We start from the raw sequence: 16,115 nt of genomic DNA on the forward strand, positions 1-16,115 counted from the left end.
CGAAAACACTCAGAGGCAGCAACATGGCGTCCATCTCTAAATTTGACCTCCGCTTTCACTGACACACACACCTGCAGCTAGCTGGATGCTTTTGCTGGCAGCTGAAGACATGGCCTGCCCAAGGGCCTGGTTGGTGCCCAGGGGCTGCAGGGACGTGGTCTTGGAGCGCTGACTGACTTTGGAGTCCTTACCTGGCTTGGTCCACACCGAGGTCTCTCCCACCTGGAGAGCAGATGCCAACTTCTGGGCCATCTCAATGAGCTGGGACAAAAAGGATACAGACCGCTCAACATTAGGGATATGTGTTAGACTGGGAGCCAGCTTGAAGTGTTCAAGAAAGGAGCCCTGCTTCAGTATCATAACATGGAGAACATACACAGTTGAAACAATAACAAAATGGCACCCCACCTCAGTTTTGGTAAATTTATAGCGCTATTTATGCAAGGACTGACATTCCAAGATAAAGCAATATTCATATTTTTAAAGCTATACAGTGTTTGTTTACATTTACAATGTTTGTGGTAAAACAATCTTATGTTTTGGGTTTTAATGGTGTACAACAGTTGAACTAAGCTCATGAGCAGGGGTGAAAGTAAACCTGGAAGGTAAAGAAATATTGGGATATGCCTTACCGGTAAAACTTGAACCTATCACAGTGGACTCGTCAATCAATGTCATTACCCTTTTTGGCGTTTTAATAGGCGTCTTTTTCCATTCATCAAATGGCGTGTGCACATTGCACTGTTGTAGATGCTGGAATTATTTTAAAAGTGGACAAACATGGCCAGGTAGCCTCCTTTATGAAGTGATTTGTTTGACAATCAGATGAAACATCATGCCACATTAAAAGGTCAAACATTTTCACAGTTAAATGACATGGTCTTTACTCTTAGATGTACCGGGAAGAAACTATGGGTCTTTTCTCAATAAGCATACTACCGTGCTCCACACTCATGCTCCGAGTGCATTCTCATAGGACGTTCTTGTGAGGAAGAGAGTGTAGAGAACGCATAAAACATTACATTTCAGCTGCACTTGCACTCCCAATACTGTATTACCTCACGCCTCACCTCCCCATTCACTGAACTTTCATCCAGCCAGGACAAATGGTAACAATAGAGACGAAACAAGATACACAAAGCAAACGTTTTACTTCATTATTATCCGCTAGCTATATGTGAACCGTAATAATCTAGCTAGCCAGCTAGTTAAACAGGCAAAAATGACCTAAAACGAAGGTAGATGTCAATTATTCGTGGGTAGCTACTAGTTGGCAGCCAATTCTTCGTGGCTATCTAGCTAGCTAACAGTAGCTAGTCAGTTATCCCTATTGACTTACTATGGGCATACCCATTCACTCAACCTTCTTCCAGCCAGGACAATGGCAATAGACAAAACAAGATATACACAAAGCAAACATTTTACTTCATAACTATCAGCAATCTATATGCGAATCATAATCTAGCGAAACAGTTTAACAGGCAAAAGTTACCTAACACCAATGTTATGCCAGGTAGATTTAAATTATTCGTAGGTAGCTAGCTGCCAGTTATTTGTGTGTATCTAGATAGCTAACAGTAGTAGCTAACCAGATAGCCCTATTGACTTACTATGAGATTGCGGTCTTCGCTACATTAACACAGTATGTATTTATTAATGTATAAATATACAATATTGTAGTCAGGCAACATATGAGATGTGAATGGGCAACATTTTATTCCGATGTCTGGGTTTATTTTCTCTCGCGTCAGCTAAAATAATGTCCGCCATTGATTTCAAGAAATGTGGCGCTATTTTCTGCATGGTTCAACATATTTATGTGCAAACTTTCTATTGAAGCTTGCGTCGATCCATGCTTTAAATATGTACAAACGGAGGACACCTCCGAGAAGTGCCCTCCATGCTCTGTTTCGTGTACTTTGATTTAGACTCATACTCCAACCCTCCCGTGCTCCAATTTGCGTGCTCAGAGCAGGGTAGTATGCATTTTTGAGAACAATCCTATATCTACTTTCACCCCTGCTTCTGAGGCATGTATAAGTTATATTCTTCAAGAATCAATGAGTATACAGTATATCACTCATTTATAAGTCCAAAAATTTATTTCGCAATTGCGGATTGCCCCTTTTAAATAGTCTGTGAGTAATGGTATATCAAAAACACAGACAAGTATGCATGCACGTTCACACACATACACACACCTCTGGGTCAAATTCTGCATTATGGCTGCTTTCCATCACTTTACTCTCCATCTCCAGGTACTGATCTGTGGCTCCTTTTTTGTCTCCTTGATTGTACAACAGGACTGCGAAATTCAGATTGATCAAGGGGTTACAGCTGTGAAAGATAGGCACAGAACAGTATACATGGGTTTAAGAACTATTAGACAATATATTGTAATATTAAAAAGGCCTGAAAATGTAGGATTGAGGATGATACCCCCTCCACCCATCCCGCCATTCATAAAATACAAATAAATGAATTCAGGTCAAATTCTTACTCATCCAACAACACTGCTTGCTCGTATGATCGCTTGGCATTCTCCCCATCATCCATATTAGTAAGTGCAACTGAAAGAAATTTTGAAAAAATGACCAATAAGCCATGATCACACATTAGAATTTAGACCATTGCTTTAAACCACAAGAAAGTACTTGTCCACAAGAAATTCAATAAGTTGGAATGGACACTCAAATGCACTTGGGGGAAATTAGAAGAAGAGAAACACATCGGGCAGTGCCTGCTTGATGCCAAATCAACAAGGTTAAAACTACAATCTGGGATTAACAGGCAAGATTAAAAATATATATATATATATATATCGAAGCCAAGAAACGAGCGAAACAGGCAAAAAAAAGGTATGTATTGAAAGACATTGAAGTGGAGATGGCAGCCATAAGGAAAAACACAAGGTACATTTTGTGAAACTATAGTATCACTGAAAATGCCCAGGGGAGCATACAAAAAATCATCCCTGTATGGTGGCACTAAGGGGCAAAGTAGGTTACTACATTTTTACAAGCTACTTTGCCCCTTGGTGCCACGGTACTTTTGCAATTAGTTCTCCTGTACCTGCCAGCAGCATATAGAGCTCTGCCATCTTTGGCTGCAGGTTGACGGCAGCACTGAGGAAGTGGAAGGCTGAGGCATACTGTTGCATGGTGAGATGCACCAGGCCCAGGTTGTACAGGATTTTCCAGTCAAACGGAGACAGGTAGTTGGCCCTCTTCAGACAGCTGATGGCCTGAGGATGTGGAGGGATAGAAGATAAAAGGCTAGAGAAAGCCTGTATACCCAGTAGCTGGTTATGTCAATGGCAATAACACATAGTGAATGGTTTAGATTTGTAGTTTAGATTTGTAGTGGTCGTAGTTTCACAAATGCATGTCTATGTGGTACGTATTCGTAGATGTTAGGTATTTTCGCATTCTTAAAAAAAAAAAAAATTATGGGACTGACAGAGACAAATATTGGTTATGTGTTAACGGTACCTCAAAACACACACACACACACACAAAACCCTCTGGGTCAAATTCTGAATTATGGCTGCTTTCCAGCACATCAAATATTGGGATCTCACTGAAAATGTGGCATCGGTTGGCCAATTGATCGGAGGGAAGTCTAGTTCGAAATGAGTCGGCGAGATGGCACGAAACAGGCAAATTGGAGGTTGTCGCCCTTAGAATTTCCCTACCGCCACATATTTCTTGTTTCCGAAGAAGCACATGCCAATGTTATTCCAGAGGGGTGAGCTCTCAGGTACAGCATAAGCTGCCACGCGGTACTTATTCATGGCAACATCATAGTCCCCATGCGTCTGCATCATGCTGCCGGCTGCCAGGATGGCCTGAAGAGGGTAAAACACACACACACACACACACACACACACACACACACACACACACACACACACACACACACACACACACACACACACACACACACACACACACACACACACACACACACACACACACAGCAGTGATATTTAAGTCAGTTGCAAATACAGCATCCAATAGGATAGGGAGTATTAGGGAGGGCCTCCCCTACCTTAAAGTTGTTGGGGTCATACGTCAGGGCATTCCCAAGGTGTTCAAAAGCTTTCTGATATTTGCCTTGCTGGAGAGGAAATAGACTGATTTAGTTTCAAACTCACAAACGTGACTTGTCATATCATGGTTGGAGTGTGATCTTAGGAGAGACTGAAAGGCCTCGACTTACTTGCATGTATAGCAGGCCAAGAGTGGTGAGAAGATCCGTGTTTTCAGGAGAAAACCTGAAATAAGAGGATTTTATATTTACTCAACCTTTACTTAACCAGGATGTAGGAACTCCAAATTGGCGCAGTGGTCTAAGGCACTGCACCGCTAGAGATCTTGGTTTGAGTCCGGGCTCTGTCGCAGCCGGCCGCGACCGGGAGACCCATGGGGTGGCGGACAATTGGCCCTGCGTCGCCGGATTAGGAGAGGGTTTGGTCTGCAGGGATGTTCTTGTCCCATCGTGCACCTACGACTCCTGTGGCGGGCCCGGGCGCAATGCATGCTGACACGGTTGCCAGGTGTATGGTGTTTCCTCTGACACATTGGTGCGGCTGGCTTCTGGGTTAAGCGGGTAGAGAGGCTTGGCTGGGTTGTGTTTCGGAGGACGCAGGACTCTTGACCTTCGCCTCTCCAGAGTCTGTACAGCATTTGCAGCGATGGGACAAGACTGTAACTACCAATTGAATACCATGAAATTGGGGTAAAAAATATACATATTTTTTTTTAAAACATTTCACCAGGTCAGAAGACCTCTTTCCCAATGAGATAATGTATGTTCGTACATGGCCTAATATACACTGCTCAAAAAAATAAAGGGAACACTAAAATAACACATCCTAGATCTGAATGAATGAAATATTCTTTAAAATACTTTTTTCTTTACATAGTTGAATGTGGTGCAGTGTACTAACTACGTGAACTAAGCAAGCTCATGGAAATAATGCTAACAAACATTTCCTTGTTAATCTATAACATTAAAACAACACACAGAAACACATATACCGTAAAACTTTAATTAATAGCCCGGGCATTTACTTGCTTAAATCACTGCACACAACAGGCGATTATTAGAGACAGGCTTATATACTGAACAAAAATATAAACGCAACATGCAACAATTTCAAAGATTTTACAGAGTTACAGTCCCTAGTCCCTAGTCTATGGAATTCACTTGACTGGGCAGGGGCGCAGGCAAGGGTGGGCCTGGGGAGCCAGCAATTTTTACCCCACAAAAGGGCTTTATTACAAAAAACAAGACTCAGCAGCCCCACTCATCAGACGATCCCGAAGGTGAAGAAGCTAATGTGGAGGTCCTTGGCTTAGAGGACGGTTGGACGTACTGCCAAAATCTCTTGATATGCCAGACCTGCCAGGTGTGTGGCTTATCTTGGCAAAATAGAAATGCTCACTAACAGGGATGTAAACAAATTTGTCCACAACATGAGAGAAATACATTTTTTGTGCATATGGAACATTTCTTTGACTTTTTATTTCAGCTGATGAAACATGGGACCAACACTTTACATGTTGCGTTTCTATTTTTGTTCAGTATATTTGAGCAAGGCATCCATTTCCTTAATGCACACAGCTTTTGCTCATTTGCGTAGTTAATTGTTTAATTCCAGAATTCAATTCCAGAATTTAAATACATTTCTTAATTTCCTGCACTAATGTGTTATCATTTACACACATTAACAAGGTTTCCATCCAATTGGCAACAGATTTTCATGCGAATATTCTAAAATTTTCCCACTGGTTGTGTGTTTCCATCAAACGGACTTGCTGTGGACAAAAGAGTGAGTGATAACGTAGTGCTCACAAAATGTAGTTTTTGTACTGAATTTTAAAAAACAATTATACGTGTTTCTATCGCATGTTTAACTCTTGTCACATGTCACAAAAACTAGTTGTTAGAGAGTTGGACTTGTAACCGAAAGGTTGCAAGATCGAATCCCCGAGCTGACAAGGTAAAAATCTGTCGTTCTACCCCTGAACAAGGCAGTTAACCCACTATTCCTAGGCCGCCATTGAAAATAAGAATTTGTTCTTAACTGACTTGCCTAGATAAAAAAAGGTAACATTTTAAAAATAAAATAGCAAATGTGCCTTGGCACGTGCGCTCTAGCCAACAGCTCGCAGATACAATGTGGGTAAACTAGTCTACATGATGAGATTATTATGCAGTCAAGCATCGATCATCATGTCACCAGAATAAGACCCTCGATATTTATTGGAAAGGAGCATGAAGATCACCGTGCACTTTCACCACCCTGTGAAGTTCATCATAACTTATTAAAGCATTAGACCTCTCACTAAAGGCTTCAGTCATACAAAAGTTATACTGAAATCAGAACTGGTTCTCTAGCAGATGAGTAAGAATGTCTCACCCCATGTTCAAGAACGGCCTTTCTCCCATTATTTAGATTACAACCTCTCACTTGTGGTTATTTGTAAATGAAATCATCTCCAAAATATCGCAATTTTTTAAACGAGCCATAGAAAGTTGGTTGCAATTTCAGTTTAATCCACCAGAAAATACATAACAAATAATAAATAAAATATTATGGTTAAACTCAAATATACTAATTGTTAATAAAAGGTTATATATTTTTATTGGGAGGGACGGGGGACGGTATAATCTTTGTAAATTATATAATAAATAGGACTGGTGGCGTTATGTCACACATGCAGCTAACAAAAATATATGGAAATGTCTGCTCTACCCAAAATTAGAGCCAACTAACTGCAAATGGAAGAGGCAAGTGGAAGGGAGGTGGAAGGGGGAAAAAGCAAGGAACTTGTCTGTCGGCACTGCATTGAATACCAACATTGGTTAAAGAAAATTGTGATAAGTAAAAAAGTATAGCAGTTTCATTTAAGGACCAACAAATTGGCAGCTGTGCCATATACTGTGCATTTGGAAAGTATTCTGACCCCTTGACTTTTCCACATTTTGTTATGTTACAGCCATATTCTAAAATGTATTAAATAAAAATATCACATTTACATAAGTATGCAGACCCTTTACTCAGTACTTTGTTGAAGCACCTTTGGCAGAGATTACAGCCTCGAGTCTTCTTGGGTATGACACTACAAGCTTGGCACACCTGTATTTGGGGAGGTTCTCCCATTAATATCTGCAGATCCTCTCAAACTCTGTCAGGTTGAATGTGAAGCGTTGCTACACAGCTATTTTCAGGTGTCTCCAGAGATGGTTGATCGGGTTCAATTCGGGGCTTTGGCTGAGTCACCCAAGGACATTGAGACTTGTCCCGAAGCCACTCCTGCATTGTCTTGGCTGTGTGCTGAGGATTGTTGTCCTATTGGAAGGTGAATAGTCACCCCATTCTGAGGTCCTGAGCGCTCTGGAGCAGGTCTAAATACTTACGTAAAATGTGATATTTCCATTTATTTTTTAACAAAAACAAAAGACGTTATTGCTTGTCATTATGGGGTATTGTGAGTAGATTGACGAGGGGAGCAATTCCATTTACTTTTGATACTTAAGTACTGTATATTTCCAAACCAAATACTTTTAGACTTTTACTCAAGTAGTATTTTACTGGGTGACTTTCACTTGAGTCATTTTCTATTAAGGTATCTTTACTTTTACTCAAGTATGACAATTGGGTACTTTTTCAGCCACTTGCTTTTGTGTTTGCCAGTTAGCTAGCGGTTCTCATCTGTTAGCAGTCAATGGCTAGCAGTTTCTTACTGGTGATAAAAATGGATGACAGGCAGCTATTTGAGACTACGTTCAATTGCAGTTTTACGTTAGATAAAAAAAGGGAACAGATGAGCAATAACCATTCTCAATCACAGTCATGGAAATGCCAACACACTCACTCACACAGACTTTAGTGGTCCTGTGTGACTCAGTTGGTAGAGCATGGTGCTTTCAACTCCAAGGTTTGTGGGTTCAAATCCCACTGGGGCCACCATTCATAGGAAAATATACACACAAGTCGCTTTCCATCTGCTAAGTTCAATATAATACTCACTCAACAGCACTTCTGTACACGTCGATGGCTTTGTCAGTGTCCCCTTCCAGCAGGTGAATCTTTCCCAGCATCATGTAGGTCAGGTCGTGCTTGCTCAACTCCAGGGCGATGTTCAACTGCTCTTCTGCCTGGCAGTACACACAAGCACACAGCTTTTACTTTAATTAATTTACAATGTTGGTGTTTGAAACATTTTAACAATACTACACTGAACAAAAATGTAAACGCAACATGCAACAATTTCAAAGATTTGACTGAGTTACAGTTCATATAAGGAAATCAATCCATTGAAATACATTTCATTAGGCCCTAATCTACAGATTTCACATGACTGGGAATTCAAATATGTATCTGTTGGTCACAGATACCATAAAAAAAGGTAGAGTAGATCATCAGAAAACCAGTCAGTATCTGATGTGACCACCATTCTCCTCATGCACCGCGACACATCTCCTTCTCATAGAGTTGATCAGGCTGTTGATTGTGGCCTGTGGAATATTGTCCCACTCCTCTTCAATGGCTGTGCAAAGTTGCTGGATATTGGCGGGAACTGGAACAAGCTGTCGTACACGTTGATTCGGATTAGAGTTCGACAGATTATGATTTTTCAACGCCGATACCGATACCGATTATTGGAGGATTATTATTATTATTATTATTATTTATTTTTAATAATGACAATTACAACAATACTGAATGAACACTTATTTGAACTTAGTATAATACATCAATAAAAATCCATTTAGCCTCAAATAAATAATGAAACATGTTCAATTTGGTTTAAATAATGCAAAAACAAAGTGTTGGAGAAGAAAGTAAAAGTGCAATATGTGCCATGTAAAAAGGCTAACGTTTAAGTTCCTTGCTCAGAACATGAGAACATATGAAAGCTGGTGGTTCCTTTTAACATGAGACTTCAATATTCCAAGGTAAGAGGTTTCAGGTTGTAGTTATAGTATTTATAGGACTATTTCTCTCTATACCATTTATATTTCATATACCTTTGACTATTGGATGTTCTTATAGGCACTTTAGTATTGCCAGTGTAACAGTATAGCTTCCGTCCCTCTCCTCGCCCCTACCCGGGCTCGAACCAGGAACACATCGACAACAGCCACCCTCGAAGCAGCGTTACCCATGCAGAGCAAGGAGAACAACTACTTCAAGTATCAGAGCGAGTGACGATTGAAACGCTATTAGCGCGCACCCCGCTAACTAGCTAGCCATTTCACATCGGTTACACCAGCCTAATCTCAGGAATTGATAGGCTTGAAGTCATAAACAGCTCAATGCTTGAAGCACAGTGAAGAGCTGCTGGCAAAACGCACGAAAGTGCTGTTTGAATGAATGCTTACGAGCTTGCTGCTGCCTACCATCTCTCAGTCAGACTGCTCTATCAAATATCAAATCATAGACTTAATTATAACATAATAACACACAGAAATACGAGCCTTTGGTCATTAATATGGTTGAATCCGGAAACTATCATTTCGAAAACAAAACGTTTATTATTTCAGTGAAATACGGAACTGTTTGGTATTTTATCATAATGGGTGGCATCCATAAGTCTAAATATTGCTGTTACATTGCACAACCTTCAATGTTATGTCATAATTACGTAAAATTCTGGCAAATTAGTTCGCAACGAGCCAGGCGGCCCAAACTGTTGCATATACCCTGACTCTGCGTGCCATGAACGTAACAGAAGTGACACAATTTCACCTGATTAATATTGCCTTCTAACTTGGATTTCTTTTAGCGAAATATGCAGGTTTAAAAATATATACTTCTGTGTATTGACTTTAAGAAAGGCATTGGTGTATATGGTTAGGTACAGTCGTGCAAAGATTGTGCTTTTTTCGCAAATGTGCTTTTGTTAAATCATCCCCCTGCGTTGCATCGATTATATGCAACTCCGGACACGCTAGATAAACTAGTAATATCATCAACCATGTGTAGTTAACTAGTGATTATGATTGATTGATTGTTTTTATAAGATAAGTTTAATGCTAGCTAGCAACTTACGACTGCTTCTTACTGCATTCGCGTAACAGGCAGGCTCCTCGTGGAGTGCAATGTAAAGCAGGTGGTTAGAGCGTTGGACTAGTTAACTGTAAGGTTGCAAGATTGAATCCCGGAGCTGACAAGGTAAAAATCTGTCGTTCTGCCCCTGAACAGGCAGTAAACCCGCTGTTCCTAGGCCGTCATTGAAAATAAGAATGTGTTCTTAACTGACTTGCCTAGTTAAATAAAGGTGTGTAAAAATACCAATTTCCGATTGTTATGAAAACTTGAAATCGGCCATTCCGATTAATCGGTTGACCTCTAATTCAGATCATCCCAAACATCCTCAATCGGTGACATGGCTAGTGAGTATGCAGGCCATGGAAGAACTGGGACATTTTTCAGCTTCCAGGAATTGTGTACAGATCCTTGTGACATGGGATCTCATCACGGTATCTCTGTGCATTCAAATTGCCATTGATAAAATGCAATTGGGTTCGTTGTCCATAGCTAATGCCTGCCCATACAATAACCCCACGGCCACCATATGGCACTCTGTTCACAATGTTGACATCAGCAAACCGCTCACCCACACCCATGGTCTATGGTTGTGAAGCCGGTTGGACTTATTGCCAAATTCTCTAAAACTATGTTGGAGGCAGCTTATGGTAGAGAATTTAACATTCAATTCTATGGCAACAGCTCTGGTGGACATTCCTGCAGTCAGCATGCCAATTGCTCGCTCCCTCAAAACTTGAGACATCTGTGGCATTTTTTTGTGACACAAAACTTCACATTTTAGAGTGGCCTTTTATTGTCCTCAGCACAAGGTGCACCTGTGTAATGATCATGCTGTTTTATCAGCTTCTTGATATGCCACAACTGTCAGGTGGATAGATTATCTTGGCAAAGGAGAAATGCTCACTAACCGGTTTGTACACACATTTGTGCAAAACGTTTCAGAGAAATAAGATTTTTGTGCCTGAGGAACATTTCTGGGATCTTTTATTTCAGCTCATTAAACATGGGACCAACACTTGACATGTTGCGTTTATATTTCTGTTCAGTGTATTTTCAAGACGGACTAAAAGATGTAACTTACATGGTTGAAGTCTTTGGTATAGATGTAGCACACACCTAAGTTGTGGCTGATCTCCTTCAAGTAGAGAGGTTGAAAAACGGGCATTGAAAATGTGATAGCCTGTAAACTATATTTCTTATCTGGGGATCATAAATACATAAAACTTTTCATACTTGAATTTTTTTTTAAACTGTTCTTCACAAAGTAGTATATTTATAAGCCAAAGTTACTTACCCAATCTTTCTCATTGAGCTGTGAAGCCTCATTGTAAACCTCTATGGCAGCCTTGTGCTTACCAAGGAGAAATCTAGAAGAAAAAAAAAGAAAAAATGAACAAAATGTCTAAATTGCCAAATCATATGTACATACCTGGGATTCAGACTTAGGAAAGTAAGCAATTTTCCATGGATCAATAAGAGTTAAAAAATTGTACTCGGAAATAACTTGCATGGGCACAACACACGCAAAGGTAGCAAATATCTTAGCAAACAGCCTTGAAGCTTGAATTATAAAAAGGCCCCGATTTTTCGAAAAGTGTGCTCCTCACAGGGATCTGGCCACTTGTTTGAGGTTATCCGAGCTGCCAGGGTTGAGTATTGCACAGCTCTGGAACAGGTCCAGTGACTGCTGGATTTTCCCTTCCAGGCGAAGGATTAAAGCTGAACAGAGAAAGACAGACAGGCATCCCATCATGCTGTGAGAATCTAACATTTGGTCAGAGTTACACCTGACCTATTGTAATATACTTGTAACGATTGAACTGGTTCTGTTCTGCTAGACAATCGCCATACCTTGTACATAGACGGCATATTCACACATCCCCCCGGTTTCTTGTAGCTGCTCTTTGATGATTGACTGAATGAAAAAGAGGACAGCATGAAATTAAACACTTTCAACGAATGCATGTTCCTGTCCATTGTTTTACAATGACACTTTATATGCAGTGTTGGGGAAGCTACTGTGAAAATATTCTTTACTAAGCTATCCATTACTTCACACTGGAAGAAGTTAAGTTAGACTATAGCTAACCTTAAAGGTCCAATGCAGCCATTTGTACCTCAATATTGAATAATTTACATGTAACAATTAAGTACCTTGTGATTGTTTTCAATTAAAATGGTCAAAAATAAACGAAAATAGCTTCTTAGCAAAGAGCATTCTCAAGCAAGAATTTTGCTTATGACTGTCTGCGAGTGGTCTGACCATAGAGATCCTATTAAATTACGTAATTAAAGTATTACTGAATAGCCGTTAACGGCAGAGAGTTTAGAACTCTTTCTTATTGGTCTATTACCACCTGGTGATGTCACCAGGAAGGCCAAAAGTTGGTATTTTCAAACAGCTCTTACACTAAAATGGCATTATCATACTTTTTGTTACAATTTCACAGTATTATTCTAACCTCAGTGTGGAAATATATATATATATAACACACAGAAAAATCACGTTTTTGACTGCACTGGGCCTTTAAGAAAAATACAGTTACTTAATTAACTAAACATCCAAACTACGTAGTAAATTATATCTAAATCTGAATGCCATAGAATACAAATTGCAAGAACAGATCACTCTGGAGGCAGATGTTAACAGAATTTTAAATTTAGCCTATTAAACACGAAAACTGTTTCAAGTGAGAATTAGGAAAGTCTGATGTCAAAAACAGAAAGGAAATTCTTTCCTACGTCATCCATATTTTATTTTTGCAAAATAACTAGTGAGTAGTTTGCTACAGTAAAAGTCATGAACTACTAAAAACACTACCCATATCTGAATTTAGTTCAACTACCACCAAGCTACTACAAAATGTAGTTAAATTACTGGTTAAATACATGTAGTTCCCTGCTCCCAAAACACTGTTAACATGACACTTTTTCTCTCAGAGAGAGAGACCTAACAAACAGATGTCCTCCTACCTTACAGGTCTCATAGTCTTTACGGATGTAGTGAAGGTGGATGAGCCAGTTTCTTCTCTCCAAAATAGGGAGCTCAGGCGCTGAATAGAAATAAAGGCAGATAAAACCCAGACCTATCTAAACGTATGTCATATTTCTAGTCATTTCAATTCATTAAATATGCTGCTTGATTTGAAAGAATATGACTTATAAATAGCTTAGAGGTGCAATCTGCAATAGTTACTGCCATTCAATAATTACTCAATGAATGATATACCAATTGATTCTTGAAGAATATAACTTAGAAATATCTCAGGAGCTATGAACAACTGTCTTAACGACCCAATGCAGTCAAAAATATGATTTTCTTGTGTTTTATATATGTTTTCACACTATGAAGATGGAATATAACTGAAATCGTGAAAATGATAATGCCCTTTTAGTGTAAGAGCTGTTTGAAAAGACTGCCTGAAATTTCAGCCTGTTTTCGTGGGATGAAGTTTTGGCCTGCCTGGTGATATCACCAGGTATCACCTAGCTGCCAATAACAGCTAGTTTTCTGTTTTTCCCTCCTGACTCAGATCTTGCCAAGATCATTAATGTCAGTTTGTCTTCATTGTATACAATGTTATTCCATTGAGAATGTTGTATTTCCTCCCAAACATTCAGCTAAATTCTTGTTTGAGAAATTGCTCTTTGCTAAGAAGCTATTTTATTTCATTTTTGACCATTTTAATTGAAAACCACAGTAAGACACATAATTGTTACCTAGAAATCATTTTATATTGAGATAAAAACGGCTGCATTGGACCTTTAAGCAACCATAACTCTAAATCAAAGGTTGATCCACCGCTCTGATTGGAAACAACATATGTTTAAAAAGTTATTTCCAGGACATCAAAGGCACTAAGGAAGCAAAGTGAATTGACCAACACAGCCTTGCCTTCCAGGCAGCTACCAAATCTGGTTTAGCTAAAGCTGATCTATTTTGGTCTAATCCTCTTCAAAGGGAAATGAACCTGCTCAATAATGACACACAGTGGACAAAAAGAGACCTCGTCAAAAACATGTGTTTCTAATGCATGCAAACAATATACATGTATATCTTTACTAAACCTTTAGTGTGGATTAAATATACCCATGAAGTAGTCACCTGTAATGTTTGTATTCAGTGCAATGAAAATGGGACAGACTGAATAAAATCTGTGTAATTGAATAGTGGCAGCTACAGCTCACATCAGAGCTGTAGGCCTATATACTTCAGAAAATAAAGGGATAATGGCTACTGTAGAACAGTTTACATCAAAGAACATGTCTCTGGGAAATTGGAATGCTTGGTAAGATAGTTCAACTTTCAAGCTAAATGTTGTACATTTCTCTCTCAGTGTAAAATAGTTAGCATATTTGTCAGTAATGTCAATCTAGGAGGCTTCAATATGGGTTTGAACAACAAACCTTTTTTAGGACGAGGCTTCCTGATTTCAGAAGCTGGAGGCAGTTGAACATCCTGGGAAAGACACGCACAAACCATGTGTTACAAAACACATCATCATCACATTTTTTGCTCTATACTGAAAGTTCTCTATCTTGATAACTTGATATGCACATTTTGGGGGGATTGTATGAACAGTGGACTAATGAACAACTTATTAAAAGATAGTTTGAGTGAACTGTTCCTTTAACCTGTAGATAATACAAAATAATGAAGTATATTGTGGCCCATGCCACTTGTAACTCATCTCAGTCCTGGGGGGAGGAAATGGAACTGTGTCTTTCAGTCAAAGTAACCAAATTACATCCAAAACAAAGTCATAGGCCAACTGTTTGACGCATAAATCAATATTTTAACTACAGTATTCCTGACACAAGGCTACTTTATACATCTTTCAGAATGACACAAGTGCAATATGGGTTAATTCACCCTGAGTGCAATTACAGTAGTATTCATATTGACACATGACATGACTAACATGCAGTGTTGTTTAGTTGGAGCAGAAAAGCAAAATAGAGCTTCACGGCATAATAGATGCAATCAATTAAAAGTTATCTGTACAAGCCTCAACAAATCTAACTGATGATTAAAATAAAATCAGTATGCATTGCATATTTTATTTATGCTACCTTTATTTAGCCAAAGTGATTGAGAACTAAGTCTACAAAGAAGAGGTGCACACGCTGAAATTACATAAGTGTACATTTGTTATTTAAGTCTACAATATTTATCAGAAAATCATTATTTTTGGAGGCTACATGGGGAGCAGGGGGACGTATCTCGAGGTAGGACGCATCTTCTCGATACAACACGCACCTTTATAAATCTTGCAAGGCAAGTCAAACTTTCTATCAGTTAAGGCTAAAATAATGGATATACTGCTCTATTCGCTAAATAAATGCTGCATATAACACAACTAAATGCAATTGTGCAATGGCAATTTGTTAAATTGTTATAATTAAATGGCTTACCGCTACGGGATTGTCGTCTGCCATGTTTACTTCTATGGTCGGATTCTTCTTCTTTGATGAGGTTTAACGGCAGTTGGCGTCCATTAAAATGTTGCATTACCGCCAGCTACTAGACTGGAGTACAACTCCCTTATACTTTCGTTGAAAAAATAAACAAACAAATACCCTACCATCTAACACTGCACTCACATTTTTTTAAATTATAAAATGTAACACCACCCTACTCCACTATTTTAATCTATTTAGTCCTACCTCAGGCCAACAACTTGAAAGGATGGGACACCACCAGTGAAAGGATGGGACACCACCAAACCCTGTAACTCTTCTGATGTCAAGTCTCATACACCCAAATACCTCTCTGCAGCTGCCACCAAAACCTCAATTTTTTGCGATTTATGTTCCATCCCTAGTACAGTTGATAACTATTTCTATAAATGCTAAAAATCCAATCTTACTGAAACATATATCACTTGTTGGCCAATCCCTCTGTACTGGTACAGATCTACTACTCACAGCACTCCTCTCAGGAACCCTCCCCCTTGACCCATCTTCCTCTACTTTCTTCACTACCTCAGCATATGACAACTTCTGCACTAACCTGGAAACCTCAACCTGCCTCTCTCGCACGGGACAT

At 39.4% G+C, this 16,115-nt stretch overlaps 1 protein-coding gene across 3 annotated transcripts in view; it reads right to left on the minus strand.

The window, feature by feature from the left end:
- Positions 1 to 15,898, minus strand: part of bbs4 (Bardet-Biedl syndrome 4) — a 20,461-nt gene extending 4,563 nt beyond the window's left edge. The window contains exons 1-15 of one of the 3 annotated variants that reach the window (XM_029668683.2): positions 15,482 to 15,897; positions 14,474 to 14,525; positions 13,040 to 13,119; positions 11,918 to 11,981; positions 11,674 to 11,785; positions 11,361 to 11,433; positions 11,148 to 11,201; positions 8,042 to 8,169; positions 4,222 to 4,276; positions 4,051 to 4,119; positions 3,695 to 3,847; positions 3,073 to 3,244; positions 2,501 to 2,570; positions 2,202 to 2,337; positions 72 to 261 (exon numbers count right to left, since the gene is read on the minus strand). In XM_029668683.2, coding sequence (XP_029524543.1) covers positions 72 to 261; positions 2,202 to 2,337; positions 2,501 to 2,570; positions 3,073 to 3,244; positions 3,695 to 3,847; positions 4,051 to 4,119; positions 4,222 to 4,276; positions 8,042 to 8,169; positions 11,148 to 11,201; positions 11,361 to 11,433; positions 11,674 to 11,785; positions 11,918 to 11,981; positions 13,040 to 13,119; positions 14,474 to 14,525; positions 15,482 to 15,505 — 1,432 coding nt within the window. In that variant the 5' untranslated portion in view covers positions 15,506 to 15,897. Of the gene's footprint in view, positions 1 to 71; positions 262 to 2,201; positions 2,338 to 2,500; positions 2,571 to 3,072; positions 3,245 to 3,694; positions 3,848 to 4,050; positions 4,120 to 4,221; positions 4,277 to 8,041; positions 8,170 to 11,147; positions 11,202 to 11,360; positions 11,434 to 11,673; positions 11,786 to 11,917; positions 11,982 to 13,039; positions 13,120 to 14,473; positions 14,526 to 15,481 lie in introns of all 3 variants that reach the window. The other 2 variants (XM_029668685.2, XM_029668684.2) reach the window with 2 other exon arrangements.
- Positions 15,899 to 16,115: the final 217 nt, after the last annotated feature.

Source organism: Oncorhynchus nerka, linkage group LG9a (genome assembly GCF_034236695.1).
Source record: "Oncorhynchus nerka isolate Pitt River linkage group LG9a, Oner_Uvic_2.0, whole genome shotgun sequence".
Lineage (NCBI taxonomy): Eukaryota > Metazoa > Chordata > Actinopteri > Salmoniformes > Salmonidae > Oncorhynchus > Oncorhynchus nerka.